The sequence below is a fragment of the Gorilla gorilla genome, chromosome 1, assembly GCF_029281585.2.
Source record: "Gorilla gorilla gorilla isolate KB3781 chromosome 1, NHGRI_mGorGor1-v2.1_pri, whole genome shotgun sequence".
NCBI classification, from domain to species: Eukaryota; Metazoa; Chordata; class Mammalia; order Primates; family Hominidae; genus Gorilla; species Gorilla gorilla.
Genome location: NC_073224.2, coordinates 224,450,859 through 224,472,712, shown reverse-complemented (window position 1 = coordinate 224,472,712; position 21,854 = coordinate 224,450,859). Strand labels below are relative to the sequence as shown.

The following is a 21,854-nucleotide window of genomic DNA, read 5'->3' as shown; positions in this document are numbered from 1 at the left end:
AGCCTGACCAACATGGAGAAACCCCATCTCTACTAAAAGTACAAAATTAGCCGGGCACGGTGGCGCATGCCTGTAATCCCAGCTACTCAGGAGGCTGAGGCAGGAGAATCGCTTGAACCTGGGAGGCAGAGGTTGCAGTGAGCCGAGATCGCGCCACTGCACTCTAGCCTGGGCAACAAGAGCAAGATTCCGTCTCAAAAAAAAAAAAAAAAAAAAAAAGCTGCAACAAATAACAACAAAAACACAAGCAGCCAGTGGAAGATTGGGCAAAGGCTGTGAATACTTAGTTCCTAGAAGAAGAGAAACACGTGGCTAATACGGATGTTCCACTGCGCTTTTAATCAGAGAAGTACAATTTAAAACAGGTACTATTTTTCACCAAATGGACTGGAAAAAATTAGACTAATTATATCCAGTGTTGGCCAGCATGGTGGGAGTGTAAATCAGTCAGACATTCTAGACGGGCAGGTGGCAGGACCCAGGCAGATTGTGAATGTGTTTGTCTGTTGGCTCAGCAGTTCCTCTTGCAAGCACTCACCATACAGAAGCATCCACACAGGACTGCACAATGGTCACTGCAATATTATGTGCTATGTCCAGGAACTGGATATGATATCCATATTTAACAATGGTTGAAGTATGGTACATCACAATGATATGGAAATATACATGGATATACCTTAAAGGCAAAACAAGTTTCAGAACGAATATAGCATGATCTTATTTTCCTTTTTTTTTTTTTTTGAGACAAGTTCTTGCTCCAGGCTGGAGTGCAGTGGTGCCATTACACCTCACTGCAACCTTGAACTCCTGGGCTCAGGGGATACCTCCCCCTGACCCCTGCCTCAGCCTCCCAAGTAGGTGAGACTATAGGTGCATGCCACCATGCCCAGCTAATTTATTTTTATTTTTATTTTTTGCCCCGGCTAGAGTGCAGTGGTGCGATCTCGGCTCACTGCAACCTCCACCTCCTAGGGTCAAGCGATTCTCCTGCCTCAGCCTCCCAAGTAGCTGGGATTACAGGAATGTGCCACCACACCCAGCTAATTTTTGTATTTTTAGTAGAGATGGGGTTTCACCATGTTAGCCAGGCTGGTCTCAAACTCTTGACCTCAACTGATTTGCCTGCCTTGGCCTCCCAAAGTGCTGGGGTTATAGGTGTGAGCCACCACGCCTGGCTAATTTTTAATTTTTTGTTTGTTTGTTTGTTTTTGTAGACACAGCGTTTTGCTATGTGGCTGAGGCTGGTCTCAAACTCCTGGCCTCAAACGATCCTCCTGCCTCGGGCCTCCCAAAGTGTTGAGATTACAGGCATGAGCCACCACTCGTGGCATTCCTTTTTTTCTTGTTTCTTTCTTTCTTTCTTTCTTTCTTTTTCTTTTTTTCTTAGGTCTGTGTATACAGGAAAAGAGTTGGGGGGATACGTGCACACCAAGCTGTTGGCAGTAGTAAATGGGAGCAAGGGGGCCTTTATTCTTTATACACACCTCTGTGTTGCTTCCATTTTTACAATGAGCAAATGTTTTCAGAATAATTTTTCTTTAAAGGTATCTTAGCTGAGAAAAGAGTCTGAGTTCCAGCCCTGGGTCCTGTCACTTAACTAAAAACCATATTGAGGGACTTAACCTCGTCTCTGTAAATACACACATATACACATTCTTTTCCATGTGGGAATTATAATTCAAGAGAATGAATAATATTCTGTTTTTTTGTTTGTTTGTTTTTTGTTTTTTGTTTTTGAGAAGGAGTCTTGCTCTGTTGCCCAGGCTGGAGTGCAGTGGCGCGATCTCGGCTCACTGCAAGCTCCGCCTCCCGGGTTCCTGCCAGTCTCCTGCCTCAGCCTCCGGAATAGCTGGGACTACAGGCGCCTGCCACTACGCCTGGCTAATTTTTTGCATTTTGCTTAGTAGAGACGGGGTTTCACTATGTTAGCCAGGATGGTCTTGATCTCCTGAGCTCGTGATCCACCCACCTCGGCCTCCCAAAGCGGTGGGATTACAGGCGTGAGCCACTACAGCCCAGCCCTGTTTTTTTTTTTTTTGGAGACAGAGTCTCACTCTGCTGCCCAGGCTGGAGTGCAGTGGCACAATCTCAGCTCACTGCAACCTCTGCTCCCTGGGTTCAAGCAATTCTCCTTCCTCAGCCTCCTGAGTAGCTGGGAGTACAGGTGCCTGCCACCGCACCCAGCTAATTTTCGTATTTTAGTAGAGAACGAGGTTTCACCATCTTGGCCAGGCTGGTCTTGAACTCCTGACCTCGTGATCCACCCGCCTTGGCTTCCCGAAGTGCTGGGATTACAGGTGTGAGCCACCACACCCAGCCCTGTTTTGGTTTTTTAATTAGAACATTGCACTAGATCTCTAAGGATGCTTCCAGCTGTAACATCTGTCTATAGGCTCTCTGATCTCAGATTTACTCAGATTTTGAAATTAAAAAAAAAAAAAAAAAAGCTCTACCCCAGTGTGGTCGTACTTAATGCTGAAGTGTGCAATAATGTTTCCAGCTGTTGCTGAGAGGGATTATGCAGTTTTTGCAGGCTTATTCCTCTTTCTTTCAGCTCTAGAAATCTTTCCTTCTGGTGCTCTGATTTGCCTGCCTCTGGGAGGAAGGGAAGGGAAGACCCTGCAGGACTGAGGTTTGTCCTGGCTGACAGGCCTGCCAGGCTTGTTCCGGGCTGCAGAGAAGAGAGGCTATTTTTGTTGTGGGGGCTGAATTGTTGGTCTCTCTCCAGGAGCACATGCTTGTTGGTGTGGTTGATGTATCTTGCCTGCTGTGGCCGTCTCTACCACTGCTTCCAGAAAACACTTGAGAATATGTTTGTCCCAAGAGCTTAAACCTGAGATCAGGATCAGGCATCTGTGCTCTTGTCTTGTGTTCCACTCCCTTCTGGCCATTGGAAAGGCAGTAGCAGAACAGGATATGGCTAACATGAACTTGGAGAGACTTTTCTCCTAGAGATGTGCTTGAAAGGGGCCCTCTCTCTGTAACTGCGGTTGCAGTGAACTCAGTCCAATATCTGGGCTTTCTTGTCCTTAAGTAGGCTGATGGAGCTGCCCTTGCCCTCACCAGCCTGGTGGGGTTTGCACAGTGCTGCAGTTCATCTCACCTACTGTCCAAATCTCCTTTTATCAGCCCAGTCCAGGAACAGTGGTGTCCTTCTTGGTGTAGGGCTTAACATGAGCCTTGCATGCACCTAGATCCATATCCAGCATTGCAGGCAATTCTAGTATTCCATGTCAAGAAGGCTGGCAAAAAGGCTGGTGGGGCAGGTGCCCCAGTCCATCGGCCCTTAGTATATGCAGAGGGTAGCTCCAAGTGGGGCCACTGTGATATGAAGGAGGATTGTTTGAATTCAGGAGATTGAGGCTGCAGCGAGCCGTGATCACACCACTGCACTCCAGCCTGCATGACAGAGTGAGACCCTGTCTCAAAACAAACAGGCCGGGCACAGTGGCTCACGCCTGTAATCCCAGCACTTTGGGAGGCCAAAGTGGGTGGATCACCTGAGGTCAGGAGCTTGAGACCAGCCTGGCCAACATGGCGAAACCTCGTCTCTACTAAAGATAAAAAATTAGCTGGGCATGGTGGTGGGCACCTGTAATCCCAGCTACTTGGGAGGCTGAGGCAGGAGAATCACTTGAACCCAGGAGGCGGAGGCTGCAGTGAGCTGAGATCGTGCCACTGCACTCCAGCCTGGGCAACAGAACAAGACTTTGTCTCAATAAAACAAACAACAACCAAAAAGAAAAGAAAAAAGATACTTTTCTAATATATGACTGGGAAAAATGGGAAACTATAAAGGGAAAGATGGACAGATTTGACTGTCTAAAAATTAAAAATTTCTCAATAGGGCAAAAAAATAACATAAGCAAAGTTTAAAGGTCTATTGACAATGGGAGGAAAATACGTCTAGTGCTCTCTGTATCAATGCCCCAACTCTGGGTTTGTGTGGCATTGATCTAGACAGCACTATACATAGTGCCCCTGAAGTTGTGCCATGCTGTGGCCCTGGCCTGAAGCTTGCCACCACTTGAGACCTATGCATGGACAGTGGATCCCTCCAGCCTCAAGTTGTCACTGTGTGGACTGCTGACTGGGTGCCTCTGGGGGACTGGGCTGTAAAGATACAGCTGTTGCCTGCTGGAACCTCCAGTGCCAGAGCAGCAGCTGGGACAGGGGTGGTTTGAGGTAGACGTCTCTGCTGGTCATTGTGGATACACCATTTGACTGATTTTTTTTAGCTACCTTCTTGATTCCAGAACTTTTGTAGCCCTCCTCTTAATCCATTTCTGATTTGGAGGGTTTTTTTTTTTTCTTTCAGTTGCAGAGCTATTTTGCTGCATGTGAGGATGAGACCCCTGCCATCCGGAACCATGACAAGGTCCTACAGCGTCTGTGTGAGCACCTGGACCACGCCCTGCTGTACGGGTAAGGTGGAGGAAGTTTCCAAAGACGACAGAGCACAACCCAGGCCATGAGTAGCCTCCACAGAGAAACCCTTAGCTTCTCTGCCTTTTCTTTCTTCTCTCCCCTTGGCAGAAAGGGATTTGTCCCACTCAGGTGGGCCACAGTCTCTCTGTAGTTACCCCAGTAAATCATCTCTGGGCAGACATAAATGATGGAGGGAGGATTTGCCACAAATGATATGTTGGTGTGAAGGTGTGTTGGGTGCCTGGGAGACCTGCTGGGGATCCATCGCTTCCTGCCTTGCGCTCGCTGCTGGACCAGCCGACTGCAGCTTCCCAGGGTGGCCCCATGCAGGTCACAGCAGCTCCTGTCCTGTTTTCTCAGACTGCAAGACCTCTCCTCTGGCTACTGGGTGCTCGTGGTGCATTTTACTCGGAGAGAGGCCATCAAGCAGATCGAGGTGCTGCAGCACGTGGCCACCAACCTGGGGCGCAGTGAGTAGTCACAAGGAGACGCTGGGGAAGGGACCAGCTCCACCTTCTCTGTGGGTAGCTTGGGGCTCTGTCCCAGGCTTACCCTCAGGGTCAGCCCTGGGAGGCGAATTAACCTGGTGGTGTCCAGTAGCAGTGGGGTGTTAAAATGCCAGCACCAGGCCAGGCATGGTGGCTCACACCTATAATCCCAGCATTTTGGGAGGCTGAGGAGGGAGGATGGCTTGAGGCCAGGAGTTTAGACCAGCCTGGGCAACACAGTGAGACCCCATCTCTACAAAAATTTAAATATTATATGGATGTCTTGGTAGACACCTATAGTCCCAGCTACTCAGGGGCTGAGGTGGGAGGATGGCTTGAGCCCAGGAGTTTGAGGCTGCAGTGAGGCATGACCACAGCATTGCACTCCAGCCTGGAAGAAAGAGTGAGACCCCATCTCTAAAGATTTAGGAAAATGGCCGGGCACAGTGGCTCATGCCTGTAATTCCAACACTTTGGGAGGGTAAGGCAGGAGGATCCCTTGAGCCCAGGAATTTAAGGCTGTAGTGAGCTATGATCACACCACTATACTCCAGCCTGGGTGACAGAGTCTCTGTCTCAAAAAATAAAATAATAGTAATAAATAATAAATTTATAAAATGCCAGCCCCCTCCATGAGGCCTCTTTTCTCCCTGCATATGATGGTTTTTTGGCACAGCAGTGATGGGGAGAAGGAGGGCGAGCTGCCAGCGAGAGCTGGACTCCTATGGAATCCCAGCCTGAGCACGTGCTATGGAGTCTGGTTTCTCTCCCTGAGCTGGGATCACTGTTAGCCTACAGGATCAGTGCGGAGTCCTGGCGTTTCTTGACCTGTCTGAAGTGTGCAGTCTGCCCTCTTTATCAGAATTTCCTGGCCAGCTACATGCTGAGGTCTGATTAGGAAAATAAAGCACTCAGGGGTTCTGGTACCCCACCAAGCACAAAGGCCACTGAAGTGCCTGGTCCCATTATTACCTGCTCTTTCTTTCCTTTCTGCGCTTGCTTGGCAAATAAAAGCCAGCAATCTGAGAGGCCTTCCTGCCGGTTACTCCTGCCTTTGTTTGCAGGCCGTGCCTGGCTGTACCTGGCCCTCAATGAGAACTCCTTGGAGAGCTACCTGCGGTTGTTCCAGGAGAACCTGGGTCTGCTGCATAAGTACTACGTCAAGTGAGTATCTGGGACGGTCTGTCTCCCCTAGCCTCAGAGCTCCCTTTCAGCTACCTCCCAAAGGCTCTTGTCATGCAGACAGCACAGTGTGCCACATCAGTGATGCCAGAGAGCCATTAGAACCTTGCCAGTAGCTGGGTAGCCTTCACCGGGAGCACCGGTGTCCCATCTGGGCTCCTGGGTACAGTCTGGGTCTCTGCTGCTCCCTGGTCCTCCTCCCAGGCTTCAGACCTGACCAGTGCCCAAGCTTTGGCTCAGCCTTTGCTGGGGTTGCTGCAGGAACAGAGTGTGTACAGCAGCTGCTGAGAGCCTGACAAGCCTTGTGCTCGTCCATCTCTGAAGACACTGGCAGGACAGTGCAGTGTGGCTGCTAACCCAGTAGGAGATCGCTGAGAGGGTGGTGGGCAACAGCTATATCAAGCTGGGTGCCGTCCAAGGTGGGGGACATCACGTGTCAAATTTCAACACAGCTGGTATGTTGGTAAGGTTAGGCCAGGCTGGTAAACAGACCCAGAGGCACCATCGTGGCTTCTCGTGTCTTGCAGGAATGCCCTGGTCTGCAGCCACGATCACCTGACGCTCTTCCTGACCTTGGTGTCCGGGCTAGAGTTCATTCGTTTCGAGCTGGATCTGGTGAGACACCAGGGCTCTCAGTGCTTGTGGGAAGCAGTGGAGGGGGCAGGGTGGGGGCAGGGTGGGCGGTGGCTTCATTTTTCAGGTCTTGTTGAGGGAGCTTGTTGAGTATGACTGGGCTTGAGCAAAGCTTGTTTTTTCGGGCGAGGGAAAGGTTTCAGGGTCCATCGAATTGAGTGAGAAGAGAAGTGATGGCAAGAATTCCTGGTTCAGGTGACTTTTTCCTATCTCTCTATCCAACTTGGAGAAAAGCCACATTGCCTGGAGTATCTTAGCCCAGAAGAACTGGCCTTCATGTTTAGGATGTGAAGAGTTAGAAGGACAAGGCAGATTCAGCCTGGTGCTTCTGGGGTTCTGAAAAGTGTCATCAGCTCCATGACGAGCCTTCAGCCACCCTCTTCAAGTTCTCAAGTTTCTCTCCCCATCACACCCTGTACAAACGGGATGCTGGCCCACATGGAGCCAAAGAGGCTCCCAGGCACCTCTTGGACTGGGCTCAAAATGGATGCAGCTGCCCCGTCCTAATCAAATGACCTTCCTTGGGCCAGGCGCAGTGGCTCACACCTATAATCTCAGCACTTTGGGAGGCTGAGGTGGGTGGATCACCTGAGGTCAGGAGTTCGAGACCAGCCTGGCCAACATGGCGAAACCTCGTCTCTACTAAAAAAATACAAAAGTTAGCAGGGTGTGGTGATGGGCGCCTATAATCCCAGCTACTTGGGAGGCTGAGGCAGGAGAATCGCTTGAACCTGGGAGGTGGAAGTTGCAGTGAGCCGAGCCATGTCATTGCACTCCAGCCAGGGCAACAGAGTGAGACTCTGTCTCAAAAAAAAAAAAAAATAAGAGAGAGAGAGATAGCGGGGGCATCAAAGGGTGTAGCTGAGTTCTGACAGCTCTGTCTTCCATCAGCCTGAAGTCCACAGCTTTAAAAGCCAACACTATTCACATTGCTCTTCTTAGCAGCTTTTCTTTGAATTTACTACTTTAAGCCATTGATTTCCCAAAGAGGCACATCTGTGTCTCCCAGGCCTGGATCCTGCTGTCTGCAGAAGGCCGCTGCACGAGGCCTCCCACCAAACGGGCCTCCTCTACTCTCTCCTCAGGATGCCCCTTACCTAGACCTGGCCCCCTACATGCCCGACTACTACAAACCTCAGTACCTGCTGGACTTTGAAGACCGCCTTCCCAGCTCGGTCCACGGCTCAGACAGTCTGTCCCTCAACTCCTTCAACTCCGTCACCTCCACCAACCTGGAGTGGGATGACAGTGCGATTGCCCCATCTAGTGAGGGTGAGTGGCCCCAGGGCAGAAAAGCTAAGCCCCTGTTGTGAAACAGACTTGAACTGCTTAAGTCTGGCTGGGTGATGTCTTCCTTGGCTAGTTTTGGTCTGGTGGCTGAAATTTGCAATTAAACAGGGCTGGCCATTTCCCAGATCTTCATCTCCTCAGAGTCCCTGTGGTGGCTAAAAAGTGGATTCTGGGCACAAAAAGCTGAAATTTTATATATATATATATAAAATATATATTTTTTAAGGTTAGACCCTTTTCCAGAAGGTTCTAGTCACATGCCTGTGGCAGTTTTCTAAACAAGGAAGGTTTAGCAGTGGGACCTGGAAACCTTGTCACAGGGTTGAGTGTTGCCTGTTCTGGGGAGCTTGTCTGACCCCACATTCTTTGCAGAAAGAGGTTAAGCAACCCCTAGAAGAAGAAAGAACCAGGCAGGTCTGAAGCACAGGGAAACCTTGCCACTGTGTCCTGTGTGTCCGTCCGATTTCTCTGAGTTCCTTCTGCGCTCGCTGATGTGTTTGGGATGGTCGCACCCTTTGCATCAGGGACCGAGGAAAAAGCTGCAGGTCATTTTGTTGTCTTGACCCAGTGATTTACTGGAACAGCCTGGTTTCTTTCAAACCTTAGGCCCTGGTGTTCATGGATAAAACTGGCCATTTTCCCCTCTTTATCTCCTGTGGGAGATCAGAGCCCTTCATTTACTTCACCCCACCACCTCACCTCCAGGGAAGGGGATCCCAGCCCCAGTTTAGCCCTGGGGCACCCTAGAATTGCCTCAGCATTGAGACCTTGACCTTCCCCTTTCTTTATTTCTGCTGTACCACGGGTTATATGTCCCAGGAAGGGAGGTCCCCTCTCAAACTTGCTGTTAGCAAGACCTGCATTGCTGACCGTGCAAGCTGAAGACGGCGGCTCAGTCTCCTTAGGTTGGGCCCATGGGCCACCTTAGAGGAGCTGGAGGGGTGGGCCTTGCCGGAAGAGCCAGGGCAAGGATGGATCCATGGATGGAGGTGTCCCCTCAGCAATTTGGAGATTGTGCAACTGCAGCTGCCAGGGCAGCGTCTCCTTGCCCTGCTAGGGTACGGAGGGAAGGCACGTAAGAGGTAGAAAACAAAGCTAGGCACAGGCAGCCAGGCTTCTCTCTGCCAGAACTAGCTTCTGGATGTGGAAAGGGGTCACCCTGACAGGTCTTTCCAGCTGGTTGGAGGCTCCTGGGCCAGCGCCTGACTGAGAGGCAGTCAGGGCCCTAGTAAGTTTCCCCAAGGTTGTTGGATACAATGTAGAAAGTTGAAGTTTTCCTCTCCTATTTCCTCCCCGTGTCTCCCACCCCATTTCCCCTCCCCTCCCTCCAGTCGTCCTTCCACTGCCTGTGTTTCTAATCTTCAGTTTTGTCCCTCGTTTTTGTAGATTATGATTTTGGAGATGTGTTTCCAGCAGTGCCGTCTGTACCCAGCACAGACTGGGAAGGTGGGCCAGAGTCCGCTGTTACCCTCTTTTCCTGTTTTGCAATGTTTCCATGCCAAGCTTGCTGCATGTATCAAATCAGCTCCTTATTATTTATAATAATATCCATAATCATAATAAAGCCAAGTTTGGTGTTCTAATAGATGGAATTCTGCAGTGGGAAAACTCAACCTCTAGCCATAGGCAAATCCCTTCTCCCAGTGCAGGGCTCCTGCCTTTGCTCAGTGGCCTTTCGGAGTCACTAAGTGGCTGCATTTCGGGAGATACAGGGTCACCCTTCCTGATTCCAGTGCTAGCTGATGCTCTCGGGGTGTGTAGGGCCTGACCCAGTGAACCAAGACTTGTTCTGGAAAACCGTGCCTTTAAACATGCGGGTTGTAAGCTCCTGCGGGTCAGATGAGCATCGAAGAGAAAGAGCTTGATTCTTTCAGTCTGTTCCTAATGGCTTCTTCTTGGGTGTTTTGGAGTGGTTGAGGTCCAAGTCAGGGAACTGCCCAGGTACAGCTGAAACTTCCTACAGACAGAATCTCTTTGAAGCTTTAAAGCAGATTAAAAGGAAATCTGCCAGCCCTCCCACCCTGTCTGCTGGGCAGTAGCAGTGCCTGGGCATTTTTCTGCCTAAAATTCCACTTCACAAATTCACAAAGCTATTCCCAGGTGGCCACGATTACTCAAAGCAAAGTCTATGTTGCCAATAAGGTGAATGTTTCCCCCTTAAATCTGAGGCCATAGCAGATCCCTGTTATTTTACTTTATGTTATTTTATTTTACTTTTTGAGACAGAGTCTCGCTCTGTTGCTCAGGCTGGAGTGCAGTGGTGTGATCTTGGCTTACTGTAACCTCCACCTCCCGGGTTCAAGCGATTCTCCTGCCTCAGCCTCCCAAGTAGCTGGGATTACAGGTGTGTGCCACCACGCCTGGCTAATTTTTGTATTTTTAGTAGAGATGGGGTTTTACCATGTTGGCCAGGCTGGTCTCGAACTCCTGACCTCAGGTGATCCACCCCATCTCATCCTCTCCAAGTGTGGGATTACAGGCATGAACCACTGCACCTGGTCCAAATCCCTGTTATTAAAGAGCCTCCTACCTTCTGGGCCACTTCCAGCCTGGAACAGGGGAGGTGAGGGAACCTGGCCTCTGAACAGGGGAGGTGAGAACTGCCACACCCTGAGGATGAGGGGCACGTGGCTCTCCCCGCATTATTAGAGACATGATCGCTGAGTAATGGGTGACAGGTGATCCGTTCCCAGATAATGTGAGTATGAAATACCTTAACTCTGTGGGAAATTAGATGTGGCATTGGGAAAAATAAACTATGACACTTGGCCAAGAGTAGCATTGAAGGGTCCCCTGTTTGAGTTAAATTAGCTTAGATTCCAGAATTCCATCATAACATCATGTACCCTCTCAGCCTCTCTTCTTGCAGCACACATGCTGGATATTGTTTTTTTTTCCCTCCGATTCTAACAACTAACCCCCCCCTCCTGACACGCCTGTTGCAGTCACTTGACAAGCAGGGCCTGACCTTCCTCTACAGCCTTTCAGAGCTCCCTGCGGCCTGAGAACTAACAGCCCAGTTGCACTGCTTGCCTCAGGGCAGGGTGAGATTTCTGGAGTTCCTGGAGCAGGATTCCTGAGTTCACTCTGGCAGCTCACCCGGGGAGGCTCTGTCTTCTCCTTGGACCTGGAGAAAGGCAGGACTTGGGTCAGCTCCAAACTCTGAGCCTGGGGTGGCCTTCCCCTGGTCTTTGGCTTATTTACAGAACTGATGGGCATCCAGGCCTTGACACCCACCACATCTCATGATCTGCCCACTCACCTCTCAGGGTTCCTCTTAGGTGCAACTGCGTGTGCTGAGGAGAATCACAGGGGCCGGAGCAAGAACACATGGGCTTGGCAGGAGCCTGCTTTGGGACCGAGAGACACGGTTTTCTGTATCTTAGAACTCAGGCTCTGGGATCCCCGGAAATCTGGAAAAAGTCCCCGATGTTGCTGGTCTTTTCTGGCAGAGCTACTCATTGCCTTTAGCCTCCTCTTTTGTCCTTATATTAAAAGACAGCAGACTTAAAAAAAAAAAAAAAAAAAAGGGCCAGGCTCACACCTGTAATCCCAGCACTTTGAGAGGCTGAGGCTGGAGGATCACCTGAGCCCAGGAGTTTGAGACCAGCCTGGGCAACACAGGAGGACCCCGTCTCTACTAAAAATATAAAAATTAGCCAGGCTTGGTGGTGCACACCTATAGTCCCAGCTACTCTGTGGGCTGAGGCAGGGCAGGAGGATCACTTGAACCCAGGAGGTCGAGGCTACAGTGAGCTGTGATTGCGCCACTGCGCTCCAGTCTGAGCGACACAGCGAGACCCTGTCTCAAAAAAAAAAAAAAAAAGGACGGTGTGCTGCATCAGCAGACAGCTGCCCTGTGGCTTCCAAGAGGCACTAAGTTGACAGCTGGTTGGGCCCCCAGTGGGGCTGCGGGGTGCATGTTTGCCTCTTTTCTTCCGGGCAGACAGCGGCCAGCAAGATGAGCATTGGCCGGCAAATAGAGCATGACCAGCGATGGCCCTTGCCATTGACCCTCACCCAGGCAGTTTCACCAGCTGGGCCTCAGCTCTCTGCTTGGGTGGCTCCCATCTGCCACTGGCCATATGGGCTGTGTGCTTCACCTGCCCGTGCTTCCTCTCCTGCCCTGTTCCAGTAACCAGGGGCAGATGGCTGGGTGGGGCGGGATGTCTAAGCCAGCTCCCCTCTCGGGGGCTGTGTCAGGGTATGACTCAGAAAGGACTAGTCAGTGAGCTGACACTTGAATGAAACGGAATTCTTGGCCGGGCGCGGTGGCTCACGCCTGTAATCCCAGCATTTTGGGAGGCCGAGGTGGGCAGATCACGAGGTCAGGAGATCGAGACCATCCTGGCCAACATGGTGAAACCCCAGCTCTACTAAAAATACAAAAATTAGCTGGGCATGGTGGCGCATGCCTGTAATCCTAGCTACTCGGGAGGCTAAGGCAGGAGAATCACTTGAACCTGGGAGTTGGAGGTTGTAGTGAGCCGGGCTCGCACCACTGCACTTCAGCCTGGCGACAGAGAGAGACTCCGTCTCAAAAAAAAAAAAAAAAAGAAAGAAAGAAATGGAGTTCTCAGCACCACCCTTGCAGGGGCGCCTGGTCCTGCCCCCGAGGAGTGTGTAGGGTCAGGGGTGCTGGGGAGAAGCAGCCTGGGGGGCGGCCTCTCGGACCCCTGTCTTTGCCCCTTCACACCTTGTTCTCATTGCCCTGCTCTGTCATCTTGTCTCTACTCTGTGCTCTGGGCATTTCCCTCTGCCCCATGGTTCCCACCCCTTGGGCTCCCATCCTGTCTCCCAGCCTCTGCCCCCACTCTGCACCCCTCACTTTCTCTGCTGTCTTCCTCCATTCTTCTCCCTTTGTGTTCCTTTTACCTCTGCAAGGGACCCTTCAGAGGACTTTGGGCACCTCTCAGCCCTACAAGTGGGGTATGGGGCTAACGGGGCTGCTGGGTACCCCTGTAGCGTCCTGGCAGGAAGGCTCTGAGGGTAACCTAAGAGGCATGCAGCCTGGCTCCTCTCTAGGGCTCCCAGCCACCCATGGAGGCCTCGAAGTCACCATCCCTATGGGACTTAAGCCTGGAGCTTGAGCCTGGAGGCTGGTTCACCACGGGGGCCCTTAACACAAACTCAGCCACTAATTGCTGTGAGCTCTGGAGGGCCCCCAGGGGTGGTGGAGATGGTGTTCCTTCCAAGTTGCTCCTAAAGTACAAAAACCCATGTCCTGTGAGGTTGTGGCTTCTACTCGAAATAGGGCCACCCCTGTCAGGTTTCCCTGGGAGGAACTGGCCAGCCTGCCTCCCTCCTGGGCTAACGCATGCTCTGGGGGTCAGGGACCCCGGGGGGTGCCTGACAGGGTGTCTCCTGCTTCCTTGTCCCCCAGATGGAGACCTCACAGACACGGTCAGTGGTCCCCGCTCCACAGCCTCCGACCTGACCAGCAGCAAGGCCTCCACCAGGAGCCCCACCCAGCGCCAGAACCCCTTCAACGAGGAGCCGGCAGAGACTGTGTCCTCCTCTGACACCACCCCCGTGCACACCACCTCTCAGGAGAAGGAGGAGGACCAGGCCCTGGACCCGCTGGATGCCTGCACGGAGCTCGAGGTCATCAGGTCAGCAGGGAGGGGCCCAGAAAGGAGCTGAGGTCCTGGGGTCCAACCTGTCCACTCCCAGCATCAGCTGTTCATCCAGGGCAGACCGGGACACCCCCTGAGGGCAGTTGCATGCCTTCCTGGAAACCCTTCCCACCTCTAGGAGGTTCTTTGAGCAAGAGGAAGTGGACGCCTGTCCTAGTCAGCTCGGCTGCTGGAACTAAGCACCGCAGACAGGCGGCTTCCACAACAGACATTCTTTCTCACAGCTCTGGAGCCTACAGTCCGAGGTCAGCGTGCCGGCATGGCCAGCCTCTGATGAGGGATTCACAGATGTCCCTCTTCTTGCTGTGTTGTGGCGGGGAGCGGAGAGAGAGCTCTCTAGGGTCCCTTTTATGAGGGTGCTGATCCCATTCCTGAGGATCCCACCCTCAGGACCTCATCACCTCCCACCCCCTGATACCATCACATTGGGAGTTAGGATTTCAACACAGGAATTTGGAGGGGACACACACATTCACTCCATTGTAGGGCTCAAGCCCTTGGAAGCAGGTGGCACAGGCAGCGACCGTGGCTGGTGTCTGGGGCCATGTCCAGGCTGCCAGGGCATTTGCTGGGTCTGCCTAAGATCAGAAAGCACCTTCAGGCTGTGCTTCTTCCCAAGGGAGTTCTTGGAAGTTAAGATACAATTTCTGAGATTCATTGAAAGAAAAGTATCTTTGTCATATGGGCAGGACATGGAAAGGAAGGACGTGGTGGGTGGCCAGCAGGGACTGTCAACCAGAGCCTCCCCGGCTCCCTGACCTCCCCGACCCCCTCTTGAAACTTCACACTAAGAGGAGAAGCCCTGTGTGCGTGTCAGACTGCCCAGGCTTGCTGGCCTGAGGCGGGGGATTGCTCCCCAGTGACTGGAGCCAGGAGGCCACCCCATGGGCTGGTTCCAGTCCACAGCAGCATCATGCTCAGACCTGGGGTCCCTTAGCTAAGCCCACTCCAGCCAACCTGGAGCCAGAGTGGGACCCGGAGCGTGAGCCCAGAAAGCGCTGAGTGCTTTCTGGGTGATTCCTCCATGATGATGCCTAAGGGAAGTGAGGTCAGCTCAGGATCCACATCCGAAGGGGGGCTGAGTGGAGGGGGCATTGCCTGACCAGCCATGGCCTGTTTTTCTTTCCTAGAGTGCAGCTAGCTCAGCTGTTCCATTAGGAGGAATTCAGTAGACCCACTCTGGGGTTTCTCTGGCTGCAGCCATCTGTGCCCAGCCCATGCTACCCCCACCCCGCCCCTGCCAGCAAAGGGGGTGCCTCGGGGCCTGAGCCACTGTTGTCCTCTGACCCAGTGCCTCCACCCAGCATTGCCTAGGACCACTGACGCGCTAGCTGTGCCCTTGGAGGCTACATGGCCAGCATTGCCACCGTGACCCAGCCTGGTTTTCCTCAGCACTGGACTACTCAGGTGTTAACTCTGTCCCCATCGTTACTGTCCCAGGGTCACAAAGAAGAAGAAAATTGGCAAGAAGAAAAAGAGCAGATCAGACGAGGAGGCAAGTCCACTCCACCCCGCCTGCAGCCAGAAGAAATGTGCCAAGCAGGGGGACGGTGACAGCCGCAACGGCAGCCCAAGCCTTGGGCGGGACTCGCCAGACACTACGCTTGCCTCCCCCCAGGAGGAGGGAGAGGGGCCGAGCAGCACCACGGAGAGCAGCGAGCGCTCCGAGCCGGGCCTGCTGATCCCTGAGATGAAGGACACCTCCATGGAGCGCTTGGGGCAGCCCCTGAGCAAGGTTATCGACCAGCTCAACGGGCAGCTGGACCCCAGCACCTGGTGCTCCCGTGCTGAGCCCCCAGACCAGTCCTTTCGGACCGGCTCTCCCGGGGATGCCCCGGAGAGGCCGCTGCTTTGCGACTTTAGTGAGGGGCTTTCAGCCCCAATGGACTTCTACCGCTTTACCGTCGAGAGTCCAAGCACTGTTACATCAGGTGGCGGCCACCATGACCCTGCAGGGTTTGGCCAACCGCTGCATGTTCCTAGTAGCCCTGAGGCTGCTGGCCAAGAAGAAGAGGGAGGAGGAGGAGAGGGACAGACGCCTCGGCCCCTAGAGGATACCACGAGGGAGGCTCAGGAGCTGGAGGCCCAGCTGTCCCTGGTCAGGGAGGGGCCTGTGTCTGAGCCAGAGCCTGGGACCCAGGAGGTTCTCTGCCAGTTCAAGCGAGACCAGCCCAGCCCGTGTCTGAGTAGCGCTGAGGATTCTGGGGTGGATGAGGGACAGGGGAGCCCTTCGGAGATGGTCCATTCCTCGGAGTTCAGGTAACAAGACTCTGCAGCTGGCATGGGACTCTCCCAGCCCTTGAAGCTGGGGACACTGCGCCTCTGACCTCCAGATAAATTAAGCACTAGGAAGACCTAGCCTGAGTGAGAAGGGGTGTGAGCCTCCCTCCCTAACTTTGGCTCCTAGTGGGAGGCGGAGGCACTACCCCCTGGCTCTGGGGTGGGGTGTGGCCTCTCTCACCGCTGCCTGCCTGACACCTCGCCCTCCTGACTTGGCCCTCACAGAGTAGACAACAATCACCTGCTCCTGCTCATGATCCACGTGTTCCGAGAAAACGAAGAGCAGCTGTTCAAAGTAAGTCCTAGGAACTCAGGAGTGAGCAAGAGACGGCAAGGGCAAGGCGGGATGGGCCACCGCCCCCGCTGGAGCGGCAGGAGCCACCTGCCTGACCCTTGTCTGCTTCGGCCCCCAGATGATCCGGATGAGCACTGGGCACATGGAGGGCAACCTGCAGCTGCTGTACGTGCTGCTCACAGACTGCTATGTCTACCTGCTCCGGAAAGGTGCCCGCCGCCCCCGGGCAGACAGCGGGTTGTAGACGAGGCTGACTCTCAGCCCCTTTTCCCCAGTCCCCTTGCCCTCTGAGTGCCTCCCGGCTGCCTGGCATGCAGTGATGGAAAGGCACCCCAAGGAAGGTGTTGCCAGCAGCCTTGAGACGTGAGCCTGGGGCTCCCTCTGTGAGCACTCCACGCCATTCTCCTACTGCAGGGCAAGGAGAGGCCCTCTAAGAGAGGGGCTATGTCTAAGAAAATGGGGCAGGGGGAGGGAAAAGAGGCCTGTGGGGATAATAGGCCTTGGGGTCTCCTCTCTCAGGGGCCACAGAGAAGCCATACCTGGTGGAAGAGGCCGTTTCTTACAATGAACTTGACTATGTGTCGGTGAGTCCAGGCCCCGCAGTTGTGCGCCTGCTGTAGGTACAGGGCTTCTCAAGCCACTTACCCATAGAGCTGCAGGGCGAGGCACGGCCCCTTACTCCCCTCCCGGGGTTAGGCACCAACTTAGCTCTCAGAGAGGCTTCTGTACACGATGCTGGGGGTAAGAACCAAGCTTGAGGTCGCCTCTTCCTGTGCTAGACTTCTGACGGTCCCTCCCTCACTAATGCCAGCCCCTGGCCTCTGGGGCTTTACTTGGTGGCGGCCCGGGGTGTGCTTCTTCCTCCCCAGCAAGCGCTCAGCCTGGCCAAGCTGCCTCCTCCACCAGGCAGCAGCTAAGCCCCAAGTGCATGTCACGGTGTGGTTTCTGGCAGGTTGGCCTTGACCAGCAGACGGTGAAGCTGGTGTGCACCAACCGCAGGAAGCAGTTTCTGCTGGACACGGCTGATGTGGCGCTGGCTGAGTGAGTGGCAACCCCGCCCCTCTGGAAGGATTGGAGAGTTCGCAGCTGCCCATAGGCGTGGGTGGCCTGGGGGTCAGGGGTGGAGGTGGACAGTGGGAGATCCAGGAGGGGAAACCAGATGTATTCCCTCTGGAACCTGCATCTGCTCAGAGAGGCAGGCAAGTAGACGACAATCATAGGACTCATGTGGTCAGCCCAGGTGACCTCAGCCCCTGGCGACTCTTGGGGGTGCTGGCATGAGTTGTCGGACAGGAAGGCAGGCAGAGAGCCATGCTGCTGGGCCAGGCATGCCCTTGAACGCCTGCATCCTTGTCGTGACTCAAGGTCCCACCCGTTCAAGTCCTGCCCACCCTCTTTGTCTGTCTTCCCTCACTGTCAAAATCCAAGGCCCCTTGGCCATTGAGAATGATCAGGCCTGTTCCAGTTGTCATTTGATGACCTTGGACCTGCATCATTGCCGCACCTGCCGCCCTGGTCACTGGGTCTAGCCAGGTCCCTTCCCCAAGTTTCTGTGACCCCTCCAGGCCAGCAGCGCTCAAGACTAAGCCCTGTCCAGTTGAGGCCCTGTTCCCAGGCCTCTAACCACAAACCTCACGCCCTGTGCAGGTTCTTTTTGGCTTCTTTGAAGTCAGCCATGATCAAAGGCTGTCGAGAACCTCCCTACCCCAGCATCCTGACGGATGCCACCATGGAGAAGCTGGCACTGGCCAAATTTGTGGCCCAAGAATCGAAGTGTGAGGTAAGAACCTGGGGAGGAAGCTGAGTGCAGCCCCTGAGATGGCAGAGCAGCAGCCGCCTTGGCGTGAGCGTTAAGGGATGCACGTGGATGTCTTTGCCATTTCACAGTCGCCTACCTGGGCGGGGCGGGGCGGGGCGGGGCGGGGCTTTCCCACCCTGGAAGGGAGGAAGGTCATGTCCACCTTCCTACCTGGGGTGTGTCCTAAGGTTAAGACACCCTCGCTCGGCAGGGCACAGTGGCTCACGCCTGTAATCTCAGCACTTTGGGAGGCCAAGGCAGGCGGATCACCTGAGGTCAGGAGTTTGAGACCAGCCTCGCCAACATGGCAAAACCCCGTCTCTACTAAAAATACAAAGATTTAGCCAGGCGTGGTGATGGGCGCCTGTAATCCCAGCTACTTGGGAGGCTGAGGCAGGAGAATTGCTTGAACCTGGAAGGTGGAGGTTGCGGCGAGTAGAGATCACACCACTGCAGTCCAGCCTGGGCGACAGAGCGAGACTCCATCTCAAAAAGAAAAAAAAAAGATCCAGTCCGGGCTCAGCCACCTGCCTGGCCCAGGCCTTACTTGCTTTGTCCCCCGTGCCCGCCCCTGCATTAGGCATCTGCTGTCACCGTGCGCTTCTACGGCCTTGTGCACTGGGAGGACCCCACAGACGAGTCCCTGGGCCCCACGCCCTGCCACTGCTCACCCCCCGAGGGCACCATCACCAAAGAAGGCATGCTGCACTACAAGGCGGGCACCTCCTACCTGGGCAAGGAACACTGGAAGACGTGCTTCGTGGTGCTCAGGTGGGAGCCCTGGCAGCTCTAGGCCTGGGGCTTGGGCCCTGGGGTGGCTGGGCTGTCAGGTCCCCAGCGGGGATCTCTCTGCAGCAGTTCACTGAGGGAGCAGCCTGAGGAGAGGACGCTTCCCTTCCCTACAAGAGCTTGGAGCTGACTTAGCTCAGGCTGTTAGAGCTTCTCTGTAGAGCCAGTCATCTTTGGGGCCCCAGGAATCCCTGAGTGCCTCAGGGGAGGATGCAGGCTTGGTCCCCCGATGAACCTTGAGCTGCGCCCCAGGTCTGCTGAGGTGGCCACGTTCCCTGCTGGGCCCCCAGGCCCTTCTTCACCCTCCCTTCCGTAGATGACAGCCCCTGGTGTCCTTTGCCTCAGGTTCATGGCCACAGCATGTGCATGGGAGGGGAACCCTGGGACCTGGGCTCCGCCTGGCCCCAGTTCCTGGGACAGGCCTCACTCGCCCTGTGTTGTGCCCCTGCAGCAACGGGATCCTCTACCAGTACCCGGACCGCACCGACGTCATCCCTTTGCTCTCGGTGAACATGGGGTAAGTGTCCCGGGAGAAGTGGGTGTATCCTGGGGCCCAGAGCTGCCGTCTCCCTGGTTTAAGATGGCTGCCCCTGTTGGCAGTTCAGCCTCGCCCTCAACCCCACCCACCCCATCCAGCGGCCCTGACAGGTGGCCTGGGGCTTCCACGCTCTGAGGGCTGCAAGGAGCCCACAGGAGGGGAGGAGGGAGGCAGCAAGGAGCTCCTGGCTTAGAACAGGTCCAGTCTGATGGGGGAGGCAGGCCCTTCCCCAGAAGCTCCCGGCCTGATGGGAGACGGACGTTCAGGTATTTGGGAGGAACAGCAGGCCCTCAAGAGGAAGCACGCATGAATGAATGCGGCCGATTCTCAGAGGGCCAGCGGGACAGCTGATTCCCAACCCCTCCTGGCCATGCTTGGGTATCTAGAGGATCTTGGGCATCCTGGAGGTGAAAGGCATTGCACAGCAAGGCGTGGGGTGGGGCTCCCAGACCTCTCCTGGGAGCTGGAGGGGCCTGGAGAACCCTCTGGTATCCTCCAGCCCCCAGGACGGTGGGGCAGACCCTGTGCCGCACACCCCGCACCAACCCTGGGGGCTGTCGCCCCGTGCTGCCCTTGCCTCCTCGCTCCCGTTTCACCCTCCTCCTCTGGCCCAGGGGGGAGCAGTGCGGTGGCTGCCGGAGAGCCAACACCACGGATCGGCCCCACGCCTTCCAGGTCATTCTCTCCGACCGGCCCTGCCTGGAGCTGAGTGCCGAGAGCGAGGCTGAGATGGCTGAGTGGATGCAGCATCTCTGCCAGGCTGTGTCCAAAGGGGTGAGCTTCGCCTGCCCCCACCGCTCACCTGGCCTGACCCACCCAGACCCCCAGGGTCCCATCCCTAAACCCATAGTCACAGAGCAACCTGAGGGCCAAGACGGACCTCCAGGGGGCAGCCCAGGAATGGACCCTGGAGCTCAGAGGCATCACCCCCATCCCCGCCTCTGCTCCCGATCCCTGGAGGGAGATCCCTGGAGGGAGAGCAAAAGGGCTGGCTGGTCCCCTGGAGTGTGGAGTTCTGGTGCAGACCAGCCCTGGAGGCCCCAGCCTGCCTCTCCCCTGCCCCGCTGCCAGGTCATCCCCCAGGGCGTAGCTCCCAGCCCCTGCATCCCCTGCTGCCTGGTCCTCACGGATGACCGCCTCTTTACGTGCCATGAGGATTGCCAGACCAGCTTCTTCCGCTCTTTGGGCACAGCCAAGCTGGGCGACATCAGCGCCGTCTCCACCGAGCCGGGCAAGGAGTACTGCGTCTTGGTGAGCTGGGAGTGGGGGCGGGGCTGCAGGGCCTGCAGAAGGAAAGCTCTGGCTGCTCACCCGGGGGCCTGGCTCTCCCTAGGAGTTCTCCCAGGACAGCCAGCAGCTCCTCCCGCCCTGGGTCATCTACCTGAGCTGCACTTCTGAACTGGACCGATTGCTGTCTGCACTGAACTCTGGGTGGAAAACCATCTATCAGGTACCCAGCTGCCCAGGAAACCCATTAGCCAGGGACCCTGTGGAGTGGGAGCCACTCCCCGGGGAGAGGAACCCCTGCTGCTCCCAGGACCTGGCCCTGCCTCTAGGGTCCTGGGCACAGCCATGTACCAGGGCGCTCCTGCCTCAGCCCCGGGGGTGAGTGCCTGCTGCTCTTAAAACAAACCCAGGAGAGTCTTCACTGTCCTTGCTGTCTCTTGCTGCACACAAGCCTGCCAGGCTGGGAGCCCGAGGCCCTCAAGCCACTCAGCATTGCTGCCTCAAGGGCCTGGGAGGGAAGGGGTGGGCCCTGGGAGGTGGGTGTGGGACTCCAGCCCCGGTGGTTCTGCCTCTGGTTTGGACTGGGCCTTGGGTGATTGAGGGTGGCCTGGCAGGAGAGAGCTGTCTGGGGGCAGAGGCCAAGGTGGGCATGTTGGTGCTGGCCCCAGACTGAGCAGACACACCTGACAGGCACAAAAACTTACAATCAAAGGGACAAAACCCTGACTCCCAGTGAGTCTGAGGCCAAAGCTGAAACCAGAACCCAAGAAGCTTAATTCCTGACCTCAGTTCCAATCAAACAGCACGAATTGTGGTGAACCTCCAGCTGTGCTCAGATGGGGGGACACAATATTGGCAGTACCCTCTTCCTTGCCCTCCAGGCTGAGTGCCAGTGTGGGAGCGTGCTCATGAGAGCCCTGCACAAGTGGGTTTTGAGCACATGCTACGCTCTAGCCCCGTGGAAGCCTGGACTAGCTAGAGGCAGAGAACAGCTCAGGACAGACACCTCCCTGCAGAGCCAAACAGAGTGCAGCGCCTGCCTCGCTGGGCCATCCTGAGAGCTGGGGCCTTCCCAGGAAAGAGGGAACTCGGGGGGCACCACCCCATCCTCAGCTCAAGCCCCTGGAAGAGCAGGAGAAACTAGCAGCGTGGAAGCTGTTCCCAGGGAGAGATGGGGAGGGCCTGACAGGGGCTCCGTGGCCAAGGCAGAGGCAGGCCTGGTGCCCACAAGCCCTGAAGACTCCTGTGGCTCTCAGTGGCCCTCATC

The 21,854-nt window shown here is 55.1% G+C and overlaps 1 protein-coding gene across 3 annotated transcripts in view; it reads left to right on the top strand.

Annotated features, from left to right (window-relative positions):
• PLEKHM2 (pleckstrin homology and RUN domain containing M2) overlaps window positions 1-21,854 on the top strand; it is a 50,272-nt gene that overhangs the window by 27,419 nt on the left and 999 nt on the right. Inside the window, exons 2-19 of one of the 3 annotated variants that reach the window (XM_031011827.3) lie at window positions 4,322-4,428; window positions 4,792-4,901; window positions 5,984-6,083; window positions 6,629-6,716; window positions 7,820-8,006; window positions 9,411-9,470; window positions 13,408-13,636; window positions 15,101-15,919; window positions 16,166-16,235; window positions 16,354-16,444; window positions 16,755-16,819; window positions 17,188-17,276; window positions 17,883-18,015; window positions 18,614-18,804; window positions 19,274-19,339; window positions 19,975-20,134; window positions 20,432-20,611; window positions 20,694-20,810. In XM_031011827.3, coding sequence (XP_030867687.2) covers window positions 4,322-4,428; window positions 4,792-4,901; window positions 5,984-6,083; window positions 6,629-6,716; window positions 7,820-8,006; window positions 9,411-9,470; window positions 13,408-13,636; window positions 15,101-15,919; window positions 16,166-16,235; window positions 16,354-16,444; window positions 16,755-16,819; window positions 17,188-17,276; window positions 17,883-18,015; window positions 18,614-18,804; window positions 19,274-19,339; window positions 19,975-20,134; window positions 20,432-20,611; window positions 20,694-20,810 — 2,862 coding nt within the window. Of the gene's footprint in view, window positions 1-4,321; window positions 4,429-4,791; window positions 4,902-5,983; window positions 6,084-6,628; window positions 6,717-7,819; window positions 8,007-9,410; window positions 9,471-13,407; window positions 13,637-15,100; window positions 15,920-16,165; window positions 16,236-16,353; window positions 16,445-16,754; window positions 16,820-17,187; window positions 17,277-17,882; window positions 18,016-18,613; window positions 18,805-19,273; window positions 19,340-19,974; window positions 20,135-20,431; window positions 20,612-20,693; window positions 20,811-21,854 lie in introns of those variants that run through there. The other 2 variants (XR_004070656.3, XM_031011832.3) reach the window with 2 other exon arrangements.